This window comes from Cricetulus griseus, chromosome 3 (assembly GCF_003668045.3).
Source record: "Cricetulus griseus strain 17A/GY chromosome 3, alternate assembly CriGri-PICRH-1.0, whole genome shotgun sequence".
Lineage (NCBI taxonomy): Eukaryota > Metazoa > Chordata > Mammalia > Rodentia > Cricetidae > Cricetulus > Cricetulus griseus.
The window spans coordinates 75,321,423-75,341,929 of NC_048596.1; the positions used below are offsets into that span (position 1 = coordinate 75,321,423).

Genomic DNA, 20,507 nt, shown 5'->3' on the forward strand with positions numbered 1-20,507 from the left:
CAACCAGAAATTAGCAAAGGAATGCTAACAGGAGTGATGGATGGTCACCTCCGCTTCTCTGAGAGCAGGGGATCAGGCTCCAGTAGTGACACTCCTGATTTAAGGAGCTAAATTTTCCTTTATCATTAGAGGTTCCCTGAGTTTTTAAACTTTTATTAATTTTTGATCCTTCAGGAGTATCACTTCAAAGCAGCTGCCTGCAGGTGTTTTACATTCTGGAGTCAACTGCACATGCCCAACCAAAGGCCGCTTTAGATGAATCTGTATTAGCTTTTCCTATGAGATGGAGCAGGGCTCAGGTAACCATCATATCTGCAGCCAGGGTGCCAACATTAACCTCTCTTCTGTACTCATCTTGACGTGTGTTCCAAATCTTTCAGCTCCATCCTATCCCCCCCAACCCCTCTCCACCACTTCCTCAGCTCCTACTAGGCAGAATGATACTCCTTCATAGAGAAGACAGAAAGCCAATATTGCAGTGCCAGGCCAGGCTGTATTTAGCTGTATAACCCCCATTTCAGAGATTGTTCTTCCGCCCTTAGGTGGGGACAATCCTACCTCAATATGCCCAGGCACATCTCTTATCTGTATTTTCCTTCTCTGTTCTTTATTCCTGCTGGGTTCTGGGTTTTCAAGGCTTCCCTTTGTACACCATACTTCCCAAGAGAATGCTCAGATGCTTCTACTGCTCTGTTTCACTTCTTTTGGTGTCTGTTCTGGATTCCTGGATGCTCTGTGGAGACTTCTGTTGTCTAAATTGTAAACCAATGGCCCATCTTTCTGGAACTCCTCAGACTACCCTGACAATTCTGACCACAGCCTATGCCTCCTCAAGAGTCTTCCCAGTCTTGACTGCCCTGCATATTGTTCCCTTTTAAGCCTTCTGTTCTTCCACCCCCTCTTGCTTGGTCCTTGGATCCTAAGCATGCTGCTCTTCCGGGGTTTTAGTTTTGCTCCTCAGCTTCTCTGTCTTGCATCAGAGGAAAACACAGCTTCATGACAAAAGAGGAGAGGCTCTCTCTCTCCCCCAGCTCCCAACAGATGCTGCCAAGGCAAAATGCTGTCCTGTGGTGGCCAGCTGCCTCAATTTCCAGATTGGCTGGATATGCCACAGTCTTCTGTGAGATACCTTGACTTAGAGTACGTGTGTGTGTTTGTGTGTGTGTGTGTGTGTGTGTGTGTGTGTGTGATAGGGGACAGTATGGTGCATTGTCAGTCAGAAAACAACTTTTGGGAGTCAGTTCTTTCTACCATGTGGGTCTATTGCTAAATTAATATTTTGGTGTCACACAAAGAAATTCATGACCAAATCAAAAGTTACCCAGCAAAGCAGCCTTTTTTTGTCAAAAGGGTGTGCCAGGTTGATTAGGTCACACATGTCCAAAATGTGCCGTCTTAGTCTCAATTCATGGGGAGCTTGGCTGTTCCTTATTAGATGATGTTCAACCTCGTATCTATTCCTGATTGGCTAAGCTAGAAAACAGCCTGAATGTGTGTAGAGAGCTGAGGGAGAATGTAGGATATCTTACACGGTTAAGCATTTCAGGGATTCCAGGTAGCAGATCACATCTGGTCCAACAAGCATACCTGACAAATGACTAACAAAAGGGACTTTTCAGGAGCCAGGACGGGCATACCCTAACCCTGCCCCCACTGGTTCACAGTTCATTTTCACATCCCTGTCCACAGCCTTTACAGATGGGCAGGCTGAGGCCAGGGGTGGATTGAGTGCTTTGTCCTAAAGCTCAACAGATTTGGCATTCAAGAACCAGGATTTGACCCTGGCCTTCCACCTCCAGAGATCAAGCTTTTAACTACCTCTGTACTATTAGTCTCCCTACTCAGATGAAGACCTCTTCAGAGGTTAAGGAGCGGTGCAAGACTCCGTGGTCGATGAGAGGCAAAGAATATGTTTTCAGAGACTAGACTATGCACTTTGTGCAATTGTAGTATTAGTCACTTTTCCTGGGCAAGGGTACGTTTCCAGCTCTGAGATTCGAGCCTTTAATGCATGCAAAGAAAATGCATTCAGCAGTCAACGGAAGTGATTTCTTTGAAGTCACTCCTTTTGGTAATTTCATCATGTCTCACAATTCTTTTGTTGTTGTTGTTTTTCGAGGGTTTCTCTGTGTAGCTTTGGAGCCTTTCCTGGCACTTGCTCTGGAGACCAGGCTGGCCTGGAACCCACAGAGATCACCTGTCTCTGCCTCCCGAGTGCTGGGATTAAAGGCGTGCGTGCGCCACCAACGCCCGGCATGTCTCACAATTCTCAGGTGAGCGTGGTTAAGGCATAACCAGCACCGCCACGCCATACTTCTCAGCTATCTTAGGCCTTGCTGAACATTAGTTCTTTTAAATCGAGTCTCAAACAAACAAACAACAAAAAAATTAAGTATTTTTAAAAAATCTCGTCAATACTTCAATATTCAGGACTTTTGCGTGTGTATTCGTGTTCGTGGTGTGGAGGCCAGAGGCCAGCTTAAGATGCGGCTCCTCAGATCACCTCCACTTTGGTTTCTGAGACACACTTTACTGAGCCATGTAGCCATCCCAGAACTGACTGTTATTAACCTCCTTTAGTAGCTCCACGAACGGCCAACGCACAACCAGTAACAGCAGAGCCAAGATTCTTTCTAGCTCAGGCTACAGGAAAACAAAACCCACATTCTTCCTCTCCAGCCTAAAGCCGCATTTTTAACCCACAAGACAGAACGTGGGCTGTACTCTGACTAGAGGGAACCGGGGGCGGAGGAAGTCGTTCCGGGAAGTACAAAAGCCGCGCGGGAAACTGCGTAGTTCGGGACTCAACCCCAACAGCTGCTGAGGCGCCATAGCAACGGCGTGGGTGGGGAACCGGAAATACTCCCCTGGTGGGCGGGAGAACGTGCCTAGCTCACCAATAGGCGCTCCATATTGAAGCTCTCCCCGCCTCGGAGGCGGGCCCCGAGAGCGGCTTCCGTCGTGACTACTGCTGGTCGGCTTCCGGGCGTGCGGTGCGTATGAAGGCCGCGGGGTGCTGCGGTACCAAAGTGGGCGTCTGTGGGGGTGATGTGAGGACAGCGGCGGGGTCTGTGCGGCGTACGAGAACGGTGTCCGCGCTGACGGGGATATTGAGGCCCGTTGAGGGCACGAATTGGGACCTAGCTCCGTAACAAGTTGTTTTATTTCTAATTTAAATTTTTAATTTTTTCTTTTTGAGACAGGGTCTCACCATGTAGCCCAGGCTGACCTGGAACTCGTAGTATAGCTCCTGTCTTTGTCTCTGTCTCTCTTTTTTTTTGGTTTTTCGAGACAGGGTTTCTCTGTGGCTTTGGAGGCTGTCCTGGAACTAGCTCTTGTAGACCAGGCTGGTCTCGAACTCACAGAGATCCGCCTGCCTCTGCCTCCCAAGTGGTGGGATTAAAGGCGTGCGCCACCAACGCCCGGCTCCTGTCTCTGTCTCTTAATGGGCCAGGCGGAGAAAGTGCGCCTCATTACTGTCACAGTTAGGTGGTAGCCGCATGTAACCGCTCTGTCCAAAAACGAACACCTCCGCCTTGTGCCTCTGCCCTAGCGCCCGGTCTGTTTCCTTCATGGAACCCGTATTTGAAAGCCCGAGGCTAAATGTGTTCAGAGTCGTCGGTTTGTCCGATTTTGGAAAAGTCTAGGGCTCCTGTGCTCCGTTTTAAGTTGCACTTGGTACTGATAAACCCCACATAACATTCTAACCCAGGCCAAGTCTCAAACGGAAGAGTCACCTGTGTCCCGCTGTAGCTTCAGTTCCCTCCTCTGTGAAAGTGTCCCTCATGACGTTTGGGTGGGTCCCAAACCAGGCTGTTCGTGAGGTCAGAGCACGAACACCGCCTAGCACAGGCTGCCCATTCGGTGCCCAGGCTTTGATTATTGTGTGGACATTTGAGTTTTAACGTCCTTTGGGTAAGCGGCAAGTAGCAATGGTGGATCCTCTCTCCTCTCTATCCTTAGATGGTTGTCACAGCCATGAGCAAGCACAGCTCCTGGCGTCCTTCCCACTCCCACTTGTGACCTACCTTCCCCCAAATCACACCATTTGACCGTTTCCTTTACCACGCTTCTCTTTGATTCTTAAGTTGGCTTTACTTGTCTAGTTTTCATTATGTTACATGCCTATAAAAGTATCTGAAGAACAAAAATAAAGTGCATGCCTGCATGTGCACCACCACCAAGTAAATTAGCCCATCCCCCACACCACCACTGAATCCTGCCCCCTCCTGTGGGTGCTCTGAATTTTGTTTCCTGGCTGTTGATAGGTCTCACTGACTTTGTGTGGTCCTGTGGTGGTTATTGTGTGTTGTTCTTTCACTGTTTGGCATCCTGTGTGAATGTGTGATTTGCTGTTTGCAAATGGTATGATTTTGTGGGTTTTGTGTGTGTGTGTGTGTGTGTGTGTGTGTGTGTGTGTGTGTGTGTGTGTGTACAGGGTCTCTCTGTATCCCTGGCTGACCTAGAACTGGCAATGTAGACCAGGCTGGCCTTGAACTCAGAGAGATCCACCTGTCTCTGCCTCATGCTGGAATGAAAGGCTTGTGCCACTATTCCCAGCTTGGATGCAGTATATTTTGAGCAGTTAATGTGAGTTGATGTGAGTAGCCCGGCTTCCTTCTTTTAATGATACTACTACTGCTACTACTACTACTACTTCTTTTCCTTCTTCTCCTTTTATTCTCCCCTTACCTTTTAGATTTCTTTTATTATATGTATGTATATGTGTGTTTGAGTATGGGTATGTGCATGATGCCATTAGAGGTCTTGTATCCCCTAAGCTGGACTTACAGGTGGTTGTGAGTGGCTTGTTGAGAGTGCTGGGAACAGAATACTGGTCCCCAGCAAGAGCAGTGCATGCTTGTAACCTCCAAGCTAACTCTCCTTTCTCTTTTCTTTTTGAAGACAGTTTCTCCCTATAGCCCACACTGTCCTGAAACTCACTGTTTGGGATTGAGACTTCAAACTTGTTCTTTCTCCTGCTGAAGCCTTCTGAGTTCTGGGATTACTGGTGTGTGTTACTGTGACAGTGTCAGTGTGGCTTTTTATTCACTTGCCTGATCACATTTAGGTTGGGCAGCTTTTTGATGTACTCTTGTTTATACATCACCTCTTCCATTGTTTCTGTGTTCATTCTTTTTATTTTTTTCTTCTTCTTGATCTGCAGGGGTTCTTAGTGTATTCTAAAGAAGACTTTTGTGGTTACCTGTAGTTTAAACACCTTCCAGTTTGTAGCCTCCTCCGCTTCCTTCCCCTCCGTTGGTATTTTTAGTGAGGTTCTTTAATGAAGTAAGTCAGTAATATATTCTTTAATGCTTTGTCCTTTGTGGCTTTTGTATCTTCTAAGGATATCTTTTTCTACTTTTGGATTGTATATTCTCCTCTAGTGTCATTTAAAGTTGTAAAGTTCTTTCTTAAAACCATGACCCTGTAGGTTTGAGTTTGCATATTGTGTGAGGTAGGGGTTAGAGTTTATTTTTCACATATGGCTAATCAGTTGCCTCAGGACTGTGTGTGTGTGTGTGTGGGGGTATATATATCACTGCATGCAGGTGAAACAGAGGTCTACTTTTAGGGTTGCTTCTTCTTTCACCCTGTGGGCCTGGGGATCAGACTCAGGTTGTCCAGTTTGAGCTTGGCAGCAAGCATCTTTACCACTGACTGAGTCATCTTGTGAGCCCACTTTGGCACCTTTCACAGGTTTGCTTTGGCCTGAGCCCTGTTCTCCAGCATGTCATGTCTCCATACACATGCATACCTTTTTCTGAGTTCTCCATTCTGGTCCATTGGTTTTACTTGTCGGTTTCTGTACCATTGCCACCGTTTGTTCACTACTCCTGCTTTTGATATTTGGTAGGACAAGTCCTCCCATCTTTTGTTCAAAGATATTTGATGCTTTTTCTGTAGTGAGTTTTAGAATCCAGCACGTCAATCACATCCAGATAATTCACAAAGCCTACTTGAATTTTGATTGGCTTTGGGATTCGTCCAATAGTGTTGAATCCAATTGCATTTTGAAGTGACTGTTTTCATCTTTGCTTGCTGCAGTTACTTTTATGTGCCATTTTACAGATACAAGACAATTCCTTCAGCACAAGAGTGTAGCTCAGTGGTAGAGAACCTGTCTAGCATGGGTACAGCCATGGGTTGGACTCCCTAGCATTACACACGTGCATGCATGCATGCAGTTCCCTTCCATTCCATTTTTGTTAGGTTTTTAGTGTGATCACATTTTGACAACTTGTTTTCTGTGTGTAGTGACTCGTATCTGCTTTTTTCCTTTATTCTGACTCCCACTGTGTTGGTTGACTGATGTCATTGCTGGAATGGATTATTTATATCTCTTCCTTTCTTTTCTTCTCTCTTGCCTTCACCCTACCAAGGACTGGGATCATGGGGTCCCTGCATCACCAGACCTGGCTAGAAGGACTATTTATAACTGCATTCCTTAAATTCTGAACAAATGGACTTGTCTTAGTCACCTCTTTGGTATAAGCTTCTGACCTCATTGCCTTGTAGTCAGTACATTCTGTAGCCTGGCTCTCTGGCTGCCTTGGCTTGTCCTGTTCTGCAGCAGGGAGGTGGGCTTGGTCATCCCCCTCAGCTTTTGCTCTCATGCATATCACCTCTCCTTGTGCTCCATTTTGTGTTCACCATGTGAACCAGAGGAGTGTTAACTGTCCTACCCTAGTGTGGACCAGTGTGTGCTTCTGTGATCCTGATGAATTGGCCTTGAGGTTCGTGAGGCCTGGTCATAAAGGCCTAAACATTTTAAGTAGTTGTGTATTCTTGTGTGACCTTTTGCTACTTTGTGATGATCTTTATTTCTGCTAATCCTTCATTTATTTATTTATTTTACCGTAGTCTATTTGGACTTAGTAATAAAACCACATTAGCTCTCTCAGTTTGCAGGATAGATTGGTTTCTAGCATTTAGAAGTAATGGTGCATACTTTTAAAATCTGGTCAAAAGGTTTTTAATCTTTAAATTGGTTTCCTTCCTTCTTTTTCCTCCCCTTTGCCTTTTCTCCTCTACTGTATCCCAGGGGTTGAACCTAGGGCCTGGTGCATTGTAGGTGAGCTCACTGTTATTGAGCTATTTTTCTTCATTGTTATTATTAATCTAATTGTATAATCGGAATTCATGTTGCCTGTCACGCAAAGGCAGAAATTGAATCCTTAAGCCATGCTTACTCATTGAGATTCATAGAGCTGGCAATCTGGGAAGATACAATTAAATTAAAAGGAAGAAAAATCTGAGCCAGGCATGGTAGTGTGTGCCTTTTATCTTAGCATGCTCAGGAGACAAAAGCAAGAGGATTTCTATGCATTAGAGGCTAGTTTAGTCTATGTAGTGCCTTTTAAGCCAATCAGGGCTACATAGTGAGACTCTTTCTCAAAACAACATAAGTCTGTTTTCCTCTTCTTGTCTTCAGAAAGCTGATTGACAGGGGTTGGGAAACAGGCTGTCAGTCACTACAGAGTGCAATCTTTGCCTTCTGCTCCGGTGGTCAGCCTAGCCTCCAAGACTCATGGCACTTTTTTGGGTATCCTTTTTATACAAAAGTTTTCCTTTTTATAGTCTCTCCTTGTGTTTGGGGAGATGGGGACCAGAGTGTGGTGCTCTGGTGTGTGGCTACTTGGTCTGCACTGTCTAAACAGAGAGGGCCTCCATGGACAAGAGTGGATCAAGGAGAAGGGCAGTCTTAGGGCTTGTTGAAGTGTATATGTTGGTGACGTGTCCTTGAAGATGGCTGGCAGGAAGTCAGAGAAAGTGGCCATAAGGCAGTTGCCTTTCCAGCTTAGAGGGCCAGCCCATGAAGCTGTGACAACAGTGACTTATTTTTATGTGTCTTTTTTTCTGTAAGTTGTTGATAAGCCTTTGGTAGTCTTATCTCACTTAAAATCCATTGTGGGTTTTTTTTTTTTTTTTTTTTGCCTTAAAGATACATTTTCTTATTGCTTTATAGACAAACAGACGAGACATAATAGCTAAAAATGTTGCCACACTCTCTTGACCTAACATCTTGGCAGTATTCTTGTTGTAAGACAGAATCACTTCAGGTGAATGGTAACTGCTTTAGCATGCTGAGCTGCACTGCAAGCAACAGCCAGGCAAAGGGGCACAGTTGTAGTATAGTTTAGGTGCCTGTGAAGACCAGGCAGGCCTAGTAAGCAATGCTCTCAGTGCCTCCACCCAGCTTTAAACCCATGTGCTTAGTGTTTACAGGGCCCCGCTTGCCAGACAGGGGCAGCTGTTTTGATCTGCCTTGTGTTGTATGTTTATCAACTCTGATTTTTGTGGTTTGTAGAAAGATACGTTTTTATTACACTTATTTTTGGATGTATGTGTTCTCTGTGTGGGCGTGGACTGACACCATAGCATTTGTGTAGAAATCAGAGGACAACTTGCAGGAGTTAGATCATGGGGATTGAACTCAGGATGTGAGCCTTAATGGCAAATGTCTTTACCTGGTAAGCTGTCTTGCTGGACCCAGAAGATACCTTTTTGTGAGAGTGCAGAGGACTGTAGAAAAAGCTCAGTCCTCCTGTGAGAGATGGTTTATTGGCAGCTTGGGAGCGGGGAAGGAAACTCTAATCTTATTAGTCTATTAGATGCTTCTCGGGTGTGTTCTCAACAGTGGGTGTCATACTTTTATAGGGAGAACACAAAGCCTTGACTTAGTTACTCTAAGACTATTGAGCTGGTAAGTGGTCCATTCAGGGTTCAGACTCAGAATTGTTCAGTAGTAATTGTCACAGGTTTTGTGCTTTGCTGTGGTACCAGGCTGTTTACCCGAGTTAACTCCCCTGAGTTCCAGGGAACATTTCTGTCATTGTTCCCACTCTGCAGACCAGAAACTGAATAATATGGTGCCTTTAGCTTTCTTGTTTACCACTTCATAAGTAGTTAGTTCAGGAGGGCTGAAAACCAGTTGTTGCAGCTCCAGAAGCCCTCATCTCACACTGCTCAGAACCAGTGGAATGAACTTGAGCCCTGACCTCTGTTCTATTCATTTCTGGAGTCATCAGCACAAGGAGCTGAACTCTGACTACCACAAGCAGTGTTTGCTTGTCAGCATTAACTAGTGCAGACCCTCCACCATTGCTTTTGTGTGCATGAAGGTGACTGTGACACTTGTTTTTCAGCTCCCTCCAACATGCAGGGCAGCACAAGGAAAGTGGGTGCCATGACGGATGTCCATCGGCGCTTCCTCCAGCTGTTGATGACTCACGGTGTGCTGGAGGAGTGGGAGGTTAGGCGCCTGCAGAACCACTGCTACAAGGTCCATGACCGTAAGTGTTGTGTCCCTGTTCCCAGCAGCTAGCCCCTAGTACTATATTGATCAGAGACCAGCAACATTGGGATAACAATATGAGAAAAGTTGTCTGGCAGCCCTGACCCGACCATTCAAAACTCTGATCTCATCTTTATCCACCTCCCTGAAGTGACTCTGAGGCTTAGTCTGATAGGCAGAAGCATGGACTCTAAAGGTGTGAAGTTAACAGTTGACAGCAAGGCTCCAGTATGTGCTTCAGCTTTGCTGTCTGTCTTAGTTAAGATTTCAGTTGCTGTGAACTGATACCATGACCATGGTAACTCTTATAAAGGAAAAACATTTAATTGAGGTGACTAACATTTTCAGAGATGTAGTCCATTGTCATCATGGTGTGACATGGTGGCATTCAGGCAGGTGTGGTGCTGGAGTGCCCTAAATCTTGACTTGCAGACAACAGGAAGTAGTCTATCCCTTTGAGTGTGGTTTGAGCATATATGAGACCTCAAAGCCCACCTCCACAGTGACACACTTCCTCTAATAAGACCATACCCACTCCAGCAAGGCCACCCATCCTTATAGTATCACTCCTTTTGGGGGCCATTTTCTTTCAAACCTTCATAATGTCTATGTCTTTAAGGTAGAGTGAGTGAGTGTAACTCATGGGGTTCTGGGAGTTGAGGGGTGACTTAAGCAGAATGCCTGGTGTGGGAGGAGTGCTCAGGTGGCTGTTGTTAGGAAGAGGACAGCTTAGCACATGGGCAGGGAATGGCCTTAGACCCAGCCAACCCTGGAAGGCATGCCAGCTGTGCCCTGTGCTAGCCTTATGCATTTGGAGCATCTCTTCTGCAGGTCACTGGGAGGTATAAGGTGGAACTTGGGGACGAGGGTTGGCATACACTGAGGCCTCTAGTCATTGGGGACAGTAAAGGCAATGAGGTCAGTAACAAAAGACCCCTGGAATCACAGAAAGCCAGCTGTGTTTAGTGTCTGTATGGGATAGAGTTGGTGACTGAAAAGGAAAGTTGACCCTGCTCTATGATATAACTTGTTAGGTTCTGGGAAAGTGCAAAAATTACTTTCCTTGCTCAGGAAAGTACCAGAGTGGACTGGAAGGCTGTGCTGTGTGCGCCAGAGCTGCTGGCTTTTGCATGGGAGGGAGCAGAAGAGGATGACCAGTGGGAATCTGAGATACTTCATCTTATGCTGTCCTTTTATTTGTTTGTTTGGTTTTTTGTTTTTGGGGACAGGGTTTCTCAGTCCTGGCTGTCTTGGAACTTACTCTGTAGACCAGGCTGGCCTCAAACTCAGAGATCTGCCAGCCTCCCTCTCGAATGCTGGCATTAAAGGTGTGTGCCACCACTGCCCAGCTGGTTTATTTTGTATTTTATTTATTTATTTATTTATTTGATTGATGTTTTGCTTGCATGTGTGTCTGTGAGTGTTAAATCCCCTGGAACTAGAGTTAAAGATAGTTGTGAGCTGCCATATGGATGCTGGGAATTGAACCCAGGTTCTCAGAAGAGTGGCTAGTGCTCTTAACCACTGAGCCATCTCTCCAGCCCCACTGTGTTCCTTTATGAGAAAAGAAAACTGGAAGTGAACACATTATAGTGTTAGTATGCTCTTGACAGTCTCTTTTAACTTGTGCCCATAAAGGTGTTTGGTTTTGTTCTGCATTTTCGTTTCCCTCCCTCCCTGTATTTCTAATTTTCAAGGGAAAAAAAATAACTTTAAAAAAATTGAGCCAAGGCAGGAGTGAGGGAAGGGTGGGGTGGAGGACTCACAGTAGCAGGAGTTGGGGAGGGGTGGGGTGGAGGATTCACAGGAGGCGAACGAGGAAAGCACGTGCAGTACAGAGGTGAGGTGAGTGGACTGAGAGAGGGAGGTGTGTGTAGAAATGGGGTTCCTTCAAGATGTGCCGTGGGCAAAGAGTGAACGAAGGCAGCATGGAGCCTGTTCTGTAAAGCAGGGACAGGAAAAGGAAACACTCTGGGAGGCTCCAGGATGACCTGATGCACAGGAGCAAGCAGAGGCTGGAGGCCTGGAGCAGGGTGGCTGCTGACGTGTTCTCCCCTCTGGAGCTAATACTGACTGGCCTAGACAGGACAGAGGTATTTCCAGATGAAGAGCCCTGTGCGCAGTGCAGACCTCTGGGAGGATGTGAAGCTAGGAAGTGTGAAGACTGTCTGCTTGGGGACTGTCCTCTAAGAAGTCTGTGAACTGTAGTTGTCTGAACAGCGGTGAAAGGGGAACTTGGTTGAGAGGGAGGGAGTCTTACACTTTTTCTCCCTGCTTCAAGCCCCTCAGGACTTCACATCGACCCCTCAGCAGCACCTCCTCAGGAAATGGCCTGGCCATGAGCCATGAGATCATCTCTTGTGAAGAGGGGGGGTGAGGGGGAATGCAGGTGTGAAAGTCAGAGGACACTTCCTGGTTTTAGTCTTCATCTTCTACTTTGTTTGAGACGGTCTCCTGCTCAAGCTTCCAGGGATTCTTCGTCTCTGCCCCATCTCCCCAAATGAGCAATGAGATTACAGATATGCACTACTACACCTGCTTTACATGGCTGCTGGGGATTTCAACCCAGTCCTCATGCTTACACAGCTAACATTTTCCCAGCCGAGACACATCTCCCTAGCACAAGACCATCTCTTAGCTATAGGGCAGTTTTTTGCCTCTTCCTTTTGGTTTCTTGTTGATAGGACAGTTTTGTGGTGCTGTACTGGAGCTGTATGATGTCTTAGTGCTTGGAATGAAAGTGTTCTTGCCTTTATTTGACCTCTAAGTTGCTATGACCTAATTTAGGAAAGTCCTGTAGAATGTGTCTAGGAATTGATTTATGGCAGTACCCCCTTGTCTGCTGGGATATGTTCCAAGACCCCCTGATTGTATGTTTGATAGGGCTAGTAGTAAACCATGAATGCACTGTTTTTTTTCCTATCAATACATGCCTGCAATAAAGTCTAATGTATGAAGTAAGCACAGCAGGAGACTACCACAGTGACTGTATTAGAAGAGTTACAACAGTGATAAAAGTCAAGTGAATGCGTGTTCTTGTCCTCATGCCACCATACTGTCCTGTACTGACTTGACTGTGTTGACATCTGGTGAGTAAAGCATCAGAAAGTGGCACCTTGGCTAGGGGAGGCTTTTGCAATTGTCACACTGTGCGTCTCTCTCTCTGTGTGTCTCTCTCTGTCTGTCTTCTCTCTCCTCTCTCTTTCCCTCCCCTTTCTTATTTGAGACACTCTCTCTGTAGTCCTGGAACTCACTCTATAGGCCAGGCTCTCTTTGAACTCTGGTCTTCGAGTGTTGTGATTAAAGACGAGGCGTGCCAACACGCCTGGCCATGTGCAAAGGTTTTAGTGCCTGCATATGCTGAGGTAAACAGGGTATAGTCAGTCTGTCATTTCCTGTCCACTATCAAAGAAAAAAAAGGGCTGCTTTCCAAGAATTCTTTTTTTATTATTTTTTTTTATTTTTTATGTACACAGTATTCTGCCTGCATATATCCCTGTAGGCCAGAAGAGGGTACAAGATCTCATTACAGATGGTTGTGAGCCACCATGTGATTGTTGGGAATTGAACTCAGGACCTCTGGAAGAGCAGCCAGTGCTCTTAACCTCTGAGCCATCACTCCAGCCCCCCGCCCCAAGAATTCTTGTTACTAGAGATTTTAAAACAAGTGATTATGGAGATAAATGACATGAAATCAAAGATGCCTACAAGGCCTCCAGTGTTATTTCTCTTACATTTTGAAGCAATGTCCAGGAAAGTCCCTTGTCCAATAGGGAAAACATTGTTAAGAGAAGTGTGGTACAAAGTAGCAAATGGCCTGTAGGCCATGGCCCTGCCACTGCCCCAGTTGTGCACACCAAAAACCCTGCTTGTCCTGGCCTCCCCTTATACTGCCTTTAGAGGAATGTTTATTTCCAGTTCTCCTTGCCATGGCAGTGTGTAGATTCTGTCCTGGTGTCCTGGTGCAGAGCCTTCTGGCTCCTCAGAAGGAATCTGAAGACTTGTCTGTGTTGTTGTTAGAGGAGCTTGGATTCTACCCAGGGTTTCTATCCATGTTATGTACATTGTTCCAGCAATATGGCCTGAGACTGTCAGCTCAGCTGTGTGTTAGGGACTGGTGACCTGAGTCTCGTGAGTCATATCATGTCTGTAGACACTCTTGGTAGCCACAGGCATGGGAAGTTTAGAGAACAGAGAGGTTAGGACCTAAGTGGAAGATTTCTACATTGGGTCTAGGTGGAGGAATGGAATCCCAAACAGATCAGAGATGGACAAGAGGCCAGTGAGCTCCTGAGAGACATACTGTGGAAGTCCCCTGCCCCACACTAGACAAATGCCACTTTGTCCATTTTCCAGAGAGTAACTGGTGTCCAACAATTCACTTAAGTTTGACACTGTCTTTGTAAGCTTAGCATCAGATTCCACAAGTTAAAGGTGACAGTCCCACACACTGTCCTAATTCCAGGTGCTAGTTGCAAGTCTCAGGTCACTGCGCTTTTGTGACCCATCCTCCAGTTAGCTAATCTGCTAGACTGACTAAGCACTCAGGAAAGTACTCTGTATATATTGCTGGTTGATCAGGAGTGGAGTCTCTGGCCTCGTGATGTTGTGATAAGATGTCATCATCTGTAGCTGTCCTGAGATGCATGTGGCATATTGGCTGCAGGCTGGATATGCCTGCTGTCAATTGTATAACTCAGACATAGGCAGACAGAGGAAACATGTAGGGCCGGGTTTGGAAGGCGAGATGATGTGGTGCTTTTGAATCTGCTAAGTGTACCATCCTCCCGGAACCTGAAGTTCCTGGGACCCCACTACTGTTCAAGGGTTTTATGAGGATCTCATTACCTAGGTCTGATTGATTAGACTGTACCTATTTATGAGTAACTCAGTCTCTCGCCCTTCCTTTCTCTAGGGTTTGGGGGGTTTTGATGCTGACGTGTCTTCTTTCTGGTGACTAGTCCCTACCTTGAAGCTACCTAGAGTTTCCTCATTAGAACAAAAGGAGCCCCCATCACCTTTGTCATCCTGGAAATTCCAGGACTTTTAGGAGTTCTGTGCCAGAAACTGAGGACAGAGGCTGGGTATCATTTCTTGTATGATAGGCAGCAATGCTGTCCTGGCGCTCAGCTGTGCAGGGGTTTCAGCCACGGCAGCCTGCCCAGGCTGAGCTGGAAGCACATCTAGAGCACCTCAGAGGTTCCCAGTGTGTCAGGAAAGTCCCATCACCAGAGAAATGACCACTTGAAGGCCAGAATCACGTGGCTTCTGGGAAGACTGGAAGAGTTTCCACTTTTAAGCCCAAGAACCCTCTGCAGTAAATTTAAGTAAGAAATATAGATTGAAGGCTGGCTGGCAAGATGGCTTAGTGGGTAAAGTGCTTTCCACCAAGCCTGATGACCTAAGTTCAATCCCTAGGACCTACATAGTGGAAAGAGAAAACCAACTCTCTGACCCGCTCAAAAATAAACAAATGCAAAAGGAACATAAAATTAAAAATACAGATTAAGCATATTCAACCCAAAAGCTCCACAGTCCAGAATCTTTTGAGCACCAGTCTCACACAAGTAGAAGGTTCTACACCGAGTCTTTCATGCACAGCATTCTTTAAGCTGTTATATAAAATTATCATTAGCTTGTCATCAGGTGTGTAGAACTCCTGAGCGAATTTCATGTTTAGACTGGGGTCTCATCCCAAAATATATTGTTGTGTATAGTCAGGTATTTCAAAGTCTGAAAAGGTCCAAAATGCTTGACTGTAATACTAACTCTGACTCCCTGACTCTGAGTGAATTGTGATGAAGAGAAGGCAGTACTTATTCCCTTATTTTATGAGGCCTGCATCATTGTTATGTCAAAGGACATTGCAGGGAAAGAAATCACAGACCTTCCGTTTACCATAGCATTCTAAACCTAATACTTCTGAGTTGAACCCAACAGTGTATAAAAAGGATGATACAGCATGATCAAGTGTGCTTATTCTAAGAGTGTTGGGTTAGTTTAGTATTTGAAAAGTCAACCATTGAGGTCATGTAGCTCAGTTGGTAGAGTGCTTGCCTAGTATGCATGGAGTCCTGGGTTCTAGCCCTGCACCACATAAACTGGGCGTGGTGGTGTACACTTGTAATCCCAGCACTTAGGAGGTGGATCCTGGAAGATCAGAAGTTTATTCTTGGCTACAGAGATAGTTTAAGACTGGCCTGGGATGCATGATAGAAGAAAAGAAAGTCGTCCCATTTAATTATATACTTCAGCCTGTTAATAAACTGGGTTCCAGGCTCAGCACCATACACTCATACAAGGTTACTTAAGAGACATTTTTCTTATATAAAAATTCTGTAGCTGCCGAGCAGTGGTGGTGTACACCTTTAATCCCAGCACTCAGGAGGCAGAGGCAGGCAGGTCTCTGTAAGTTCGAGACCAGCCTGGTCTACAAGAGCTAGTTCCAGGACAGCTTCCAAAGCTACCGAGAAACCCTGTCTCGAGAAACCAAATGAAAATCTTAAAAAAAGCATTTTCAGTAAATATAAAAAAAGTCTAGTGGGGGGAGGAGGAGAGGGAGAGGGAGCTGGGATGAGAAAATTCAGCTGTAATCCTAGTCACCTCCTAGCTTCTTCTTATAAATAAGTTCATTAAATTTTAGTCAGGTCATTAGATTGAATGTTTGTAAACTAAGCGACAATATATAGAGAAACAAAAAAAAAAAAAAAAAAAAAAGGCTGTAGCTGTTACGTTGAGCATTTTAACTTAGAGCATATCTTAATTTGGAGTGGCCACAGCTGAGGTACTCAGTGGCTACATTAGAGAACTGTAGAAAGTTCCCCACCTTCTGCTGGCTGAAACTTCCCCTGCTTAGATCCAGGTTGCCTTCAGTGTGTGCAGAGATCTGTAAAACTGGGGCTATGTCCTCTCTGCCTGTCAGATAAGCTGCAGCATGGAGGAGATGTGTGCTAGGCTTCTGCTCTCCAAAGTGGCCAATATGTATTATGTGGGACAATGCTTTAAGAAATACTTTTTACTGATGTGCATGTATGTGGGTGTAGGGGTCACCTACTGAGGTGTGCTTGTGGAGGTCAGGTCAGCTTCTGTGTGGTCTGTCCTTCCATTTTTACCTGGGTTCTGGGGCTTGAACTCAGGTTCTACCACCTCCATGGCAAGGACATTACCAACTGAGCATCTCTGAAGCCCAGGAGGTGTTCTGAGACAAGGTGATATCTATCTTGACCCACTGGCTCATCATCCATTAGCATTTCTGCATAAATTCTTCCTCTACGGGCTGCTAGTGCCACTGATACTTTTTACTGATTTTGCTTTAAGTTTTATGCCAGTTTTCAGTCAAGTTTAAAAATTACCATTCTGAGCATAAATAAAATATCTAAAATTTAGATATAAAAAATAAAAGGTTGGATTTAATGATGAATGCCTTTAATCCCAGCACTTGGGAGGCAGAGGCAGGCAGATCTCTTGATCTCTTGTGTTAGAGACCAGCTTGGTCTATAGAGCAAGTTTCAGAACAGCCAGGATTACATAGAGATACCCTGTCTCAAACAAACAAACAAACAAACAAACAAACAAAAAGATTGTTAGCTAAAGAGATGGCTCAGGGGCTAAGAGCTCAGGGGTGGCTACTCCTCTCTTTTTTCTTTTATTTATTTATTTATTTATTTATTTATTTATTTATTGAGACAGGGTCTCTCTATGTAGCCCAGGCTGTCTTGGAACTCACTATTTCAACCAGGCTGGCCTCAGAGATCTGCCTGCCTCTGCCTCCAGAATTCTGGGATTAAAGGTTTGTGGCCACTGCCCTGCATATGGGGTGGCTATTCTTGCAGAGGATCCGGACGCTCAGTTCCCAGCACCCACATTGTGGCTCACAAACATCTGTAACTCCAGTTCCAGAGGATCCAGTGCCCTTTCCTGGCCTCTAGCATATGTAGTGCATAGACATATATGCAGACAAAATACCCGTAGACACTAAATAAATAAGTAAAATTTAACAGTAAGCCTAACAAACAGCAAGTTCCTGGTGTCTGCTGTGTAAACAGCTTGTTGAGTTCGGTATCCACTGAACATGGGAGTCTTCCCAGTGTTTGCAAACCTTTCCCTGCCTCACCCAGGTATGACTGTAGCAAGCTGCTAACATGCCCACAGCTCTTTCCTTGTTCTCCTGGTGAGTCACATTGATGCTGACATTTTAGCTGTCTTCCATTCTTATCACACTGTAAATACCTTTTCCCAGAGAAGACTTAGTGTAATTAGAAGCTGGATCCAAATAAAATGATCTTGTATTTTTAATGAATTCATTGTACATCTATCTTCCTTGGCATGAGCAGTTAATAAGCACACCTGAGTCTGAGTTTGCTTCCCTAGGAAGGAGTGCTGAGGTGGAGTGGAGCTCTGTGAGTGATCCATGGAAGGGTCACAGTTGCTGGAGTTGATCAGGAGAGGGACTGTGGAGGGAGAGCAGGTGTGGTTAAGAGTAAAGAGATCAGCCTGAAGGTGGGACATGGCATCTGGCCCCACTCAGGCAACATATGGAGCATGGCAGTTAGTCCACTGCCTCAGTGCAAGGTGCAGGGGCTCAAAAGGTGAAGGAGTGGCCTGTGCAGAGTGCAAACCCAGAGTCATTGTGACAGTGCACGCCAGCACTCACATCTAGCCCCCAGGTATTGTGCTCTGCCTCAGACCCACAGTGTAAGGTAGTGAAGAACTACAGCTAGGCTGCAGAGCTGCTGCCTTTGAGCCTGTTCGGTGTAGGGGCTGCTCTGCTCCAGGAGGAGTGTGGGGGCCTTGGATGGGTCTCTACAGGCTGCTGGTCTGGGGAAGCTGGATGCTGGCAGATCTTGAGGGATGTACACTTTGCCTGAGTTGAAGCAGGAAGCTTTCAGCTGTTAACATGGCCTGGCTGTCACAATCCTGTTAGCTCTGGGTAGGTGGTTTGTTTCCTGAGCTGGTTGTTAGGGCTGTGGTCTGACTTAACCATAAGTCTAGTTGGAGCTTAAGTTGCCTGAGTTAGGCCTGTGGCTGCCTGGACTGCTGGCTCACAGTTAAGCTTTATGTATGCTTGGCCACTGCCTGTCTGTCCAGCTTCTGGAGTAGAGTGTTTACCATACTGCCTCAGTCAGAAACTACAGCTTTATCAGATGGCCAGCAATCTCCTCCCAGGATTCCAGCCCTCAATGGAGTTTGAAAACTGGTAGAGCCCTACTGTGTACAGTGCCCTATGGTGGTCTAAGTCAGTTAACACGCCAAAAAGAAAACACCAGGTTTGTGTGTGTATGTTTGTTTTTAATGAAAACCTGGCTGAGTGTGCGGTTGCCATAGTCTGTGCTTTTGGTGGGCTGCTGCTCTCACAGTGATACTTCCTGCTGCCAGCTGGCAGTGTCAGCCAGCATTGTTCTCAAGAAACCTGAGAAGACACTTGCACATCAGAGATACAGCAAGGTGGGCTGCTCTGGTTTCAGCTGAGCCTCTCCCACCCCCTGAAGCACCCCCATCAGATATTCCACAAGGGCACCAGGAAGCAGGTGGGAGACCTGTGGCACAGAGCTGTCACAGTTGCTACTTGTGTAAAGGGTAGGTGGATTCCTGCTTTCAGCAAGAGTAGTTGCAGTGGAATCTATACTAACAGGGTCACCAGTAAAATTCCACTAAAAATAGTTTACATATTCTGTGACGATTCATGTTGACATTCAAAACTCAACCATGATGGAAAAATGGCAGTGTGGAGCAATGCTGCATAGCATTGGCCAGGGGAATGTACTTGCATAGCTGTACTGTGTACATGGATGGCAGTGCAGTGTTCATGGGCATTCAGCCCAGAGGCAGGACAGTGCAGTGAGCATGCTAGCCTGTCTTATTTTGGTGCAGCTGAATAGGCTTGCTGGCTAGCATGTCTTCATTTATTAAACAGTGATTGCAGCATGCTTGGAAATGGGCCTCTGAACAAAGCATCTAGAACCCAAACTGGGTGGCTGGATCTGGTGACCCATGTGAAACTGAGGCAGGGAGGACCATGAGTCTGTTGAGGCCAGCCAAAGAGACTCCATCTGAAAACCTAAATGAAAACCAAACAAAAATATCTGAATCTATTTGTTACTGCACTGGTTAGTTTTGTGTCAACTCATACAAGCTGGAGCCATTTGGGAAGAGGGAACATCAGTTGAGAAAATGCCCAGACCAGATTGACCTGTAGACAAGTCTGTGGTGCCTTTTCCCTCCTGATTGATGTGGGAGGGCCCAGCTCACTGTGGGAGGTGCCACCCTTGGGCTGGTGGTCCTGGGTGCAATAGGAAAGCAGGCTGAGTAAGTCAAGAGAAACAAGCCATTAGACAGCATTCCTCCACATCCTCTGCTTCAGTTTCTGCTTCCAGGTTCCTGCCTTGAGTTCCTGCACTGACTTCCCTCACTGATGGACTGTGATGTGAAACTGTAAACTGAAATAAACCCTTTCCTCCCAGGTTGCTTTGGTCATGGTGTCTTATCATAGCAATAGAACCCCGACTAAGACAGGAAAGTCCATCTCCTTATCCCACCCTAGAGTCAATCTGCCACGTGCCAGGCAGGCTACCTTTCTCTTTCTTGACTTGACCCCTGACGATGGAGGAGTCAAGTTAGGCAGTTGTGAGCTCAGGCATCTATCTGTCTGTCTGTCTGCCTGTCTGTCTGCCTGTCTGTCTGTCTGCTTGCCTGCCTGCCTGCCTGCCTGCCTACCTGCCTACCTATCTATCTATTTATTTTTAAAGATTTATTTATTTATTATACAGTGTTCTGTCTGTGTGTACACCTGCAGGCCAGAAGAGGGCACCAAATCTCATTACAGATGGTTGTGAGCCACCATGTGGTTGCTGGGAACTGAACTCAGGACCTCTGGAAGAGCAGCTCTTAACCTCTGAGCCATCTCTCCAGCCCACATTTTTTTTTTTTTAATGTTGTTGCATGGAAGAACAACCATAGTAGGTGTCAATCAATGCAGGAGGCCCCTGTTATTCATGTTGAACCAAAAGGATGGACCTGTGTGATTTTGATTCATGTGACACATCACTGTGTATCCGTCCTGGGTAGTGGTTCCTGAGGGTCTGTTCAGAAGGATGAGCAGTGCTGGTGTGCTGGTGCTGAAAACCGTCAGATGAATTCTATGCTTAATGAAAGATGCTTCACCTCTCACCCTGTACCTCCCAGCACAGCACAGGACCATACTCTGGTGTTC

The 20,507-nt window shown here is 45.9% G+C and overlaps 1 protein-coding gene across 2 annotated transcripts in view; it reads left to right on the forward strand.

Moving 5' to 3' along the window:
• The first annotated feature begins 2,846 nt into the window (after positions 1 to 2,846).
• The window catches only part of Nsmce1 (NSE1 homolog, SMC5-SMC6 complex component), a 29,496-nt gene continuing 11,835 nt past the window's right edge, over positions 2,847 to 20,507 (forward strand). Inside the window, exons 1-2 of one of the 2 annotated variants that reach the window (XM_027404709.2) lie at positions 2,847 to 2,993; positions 9,150 to 9,296. In XM_027404709.2, coding sequence (XP_027260510.1) covers positions 9,161 to 9,296 — 136 coding nt within the window. In that variant the 5' untranslated portion in view covers positions 2,847 to 2,993; positions 9,150 to 9,160. Of the gene's footprint in view, positions 2,994 to 3,133; positions 3,156 to 9,149; positions 9,297 to 20,507 lie in introns of those variants that run through there. The other variant, XM_027404710.2, reaches the window with a different exon arrangement.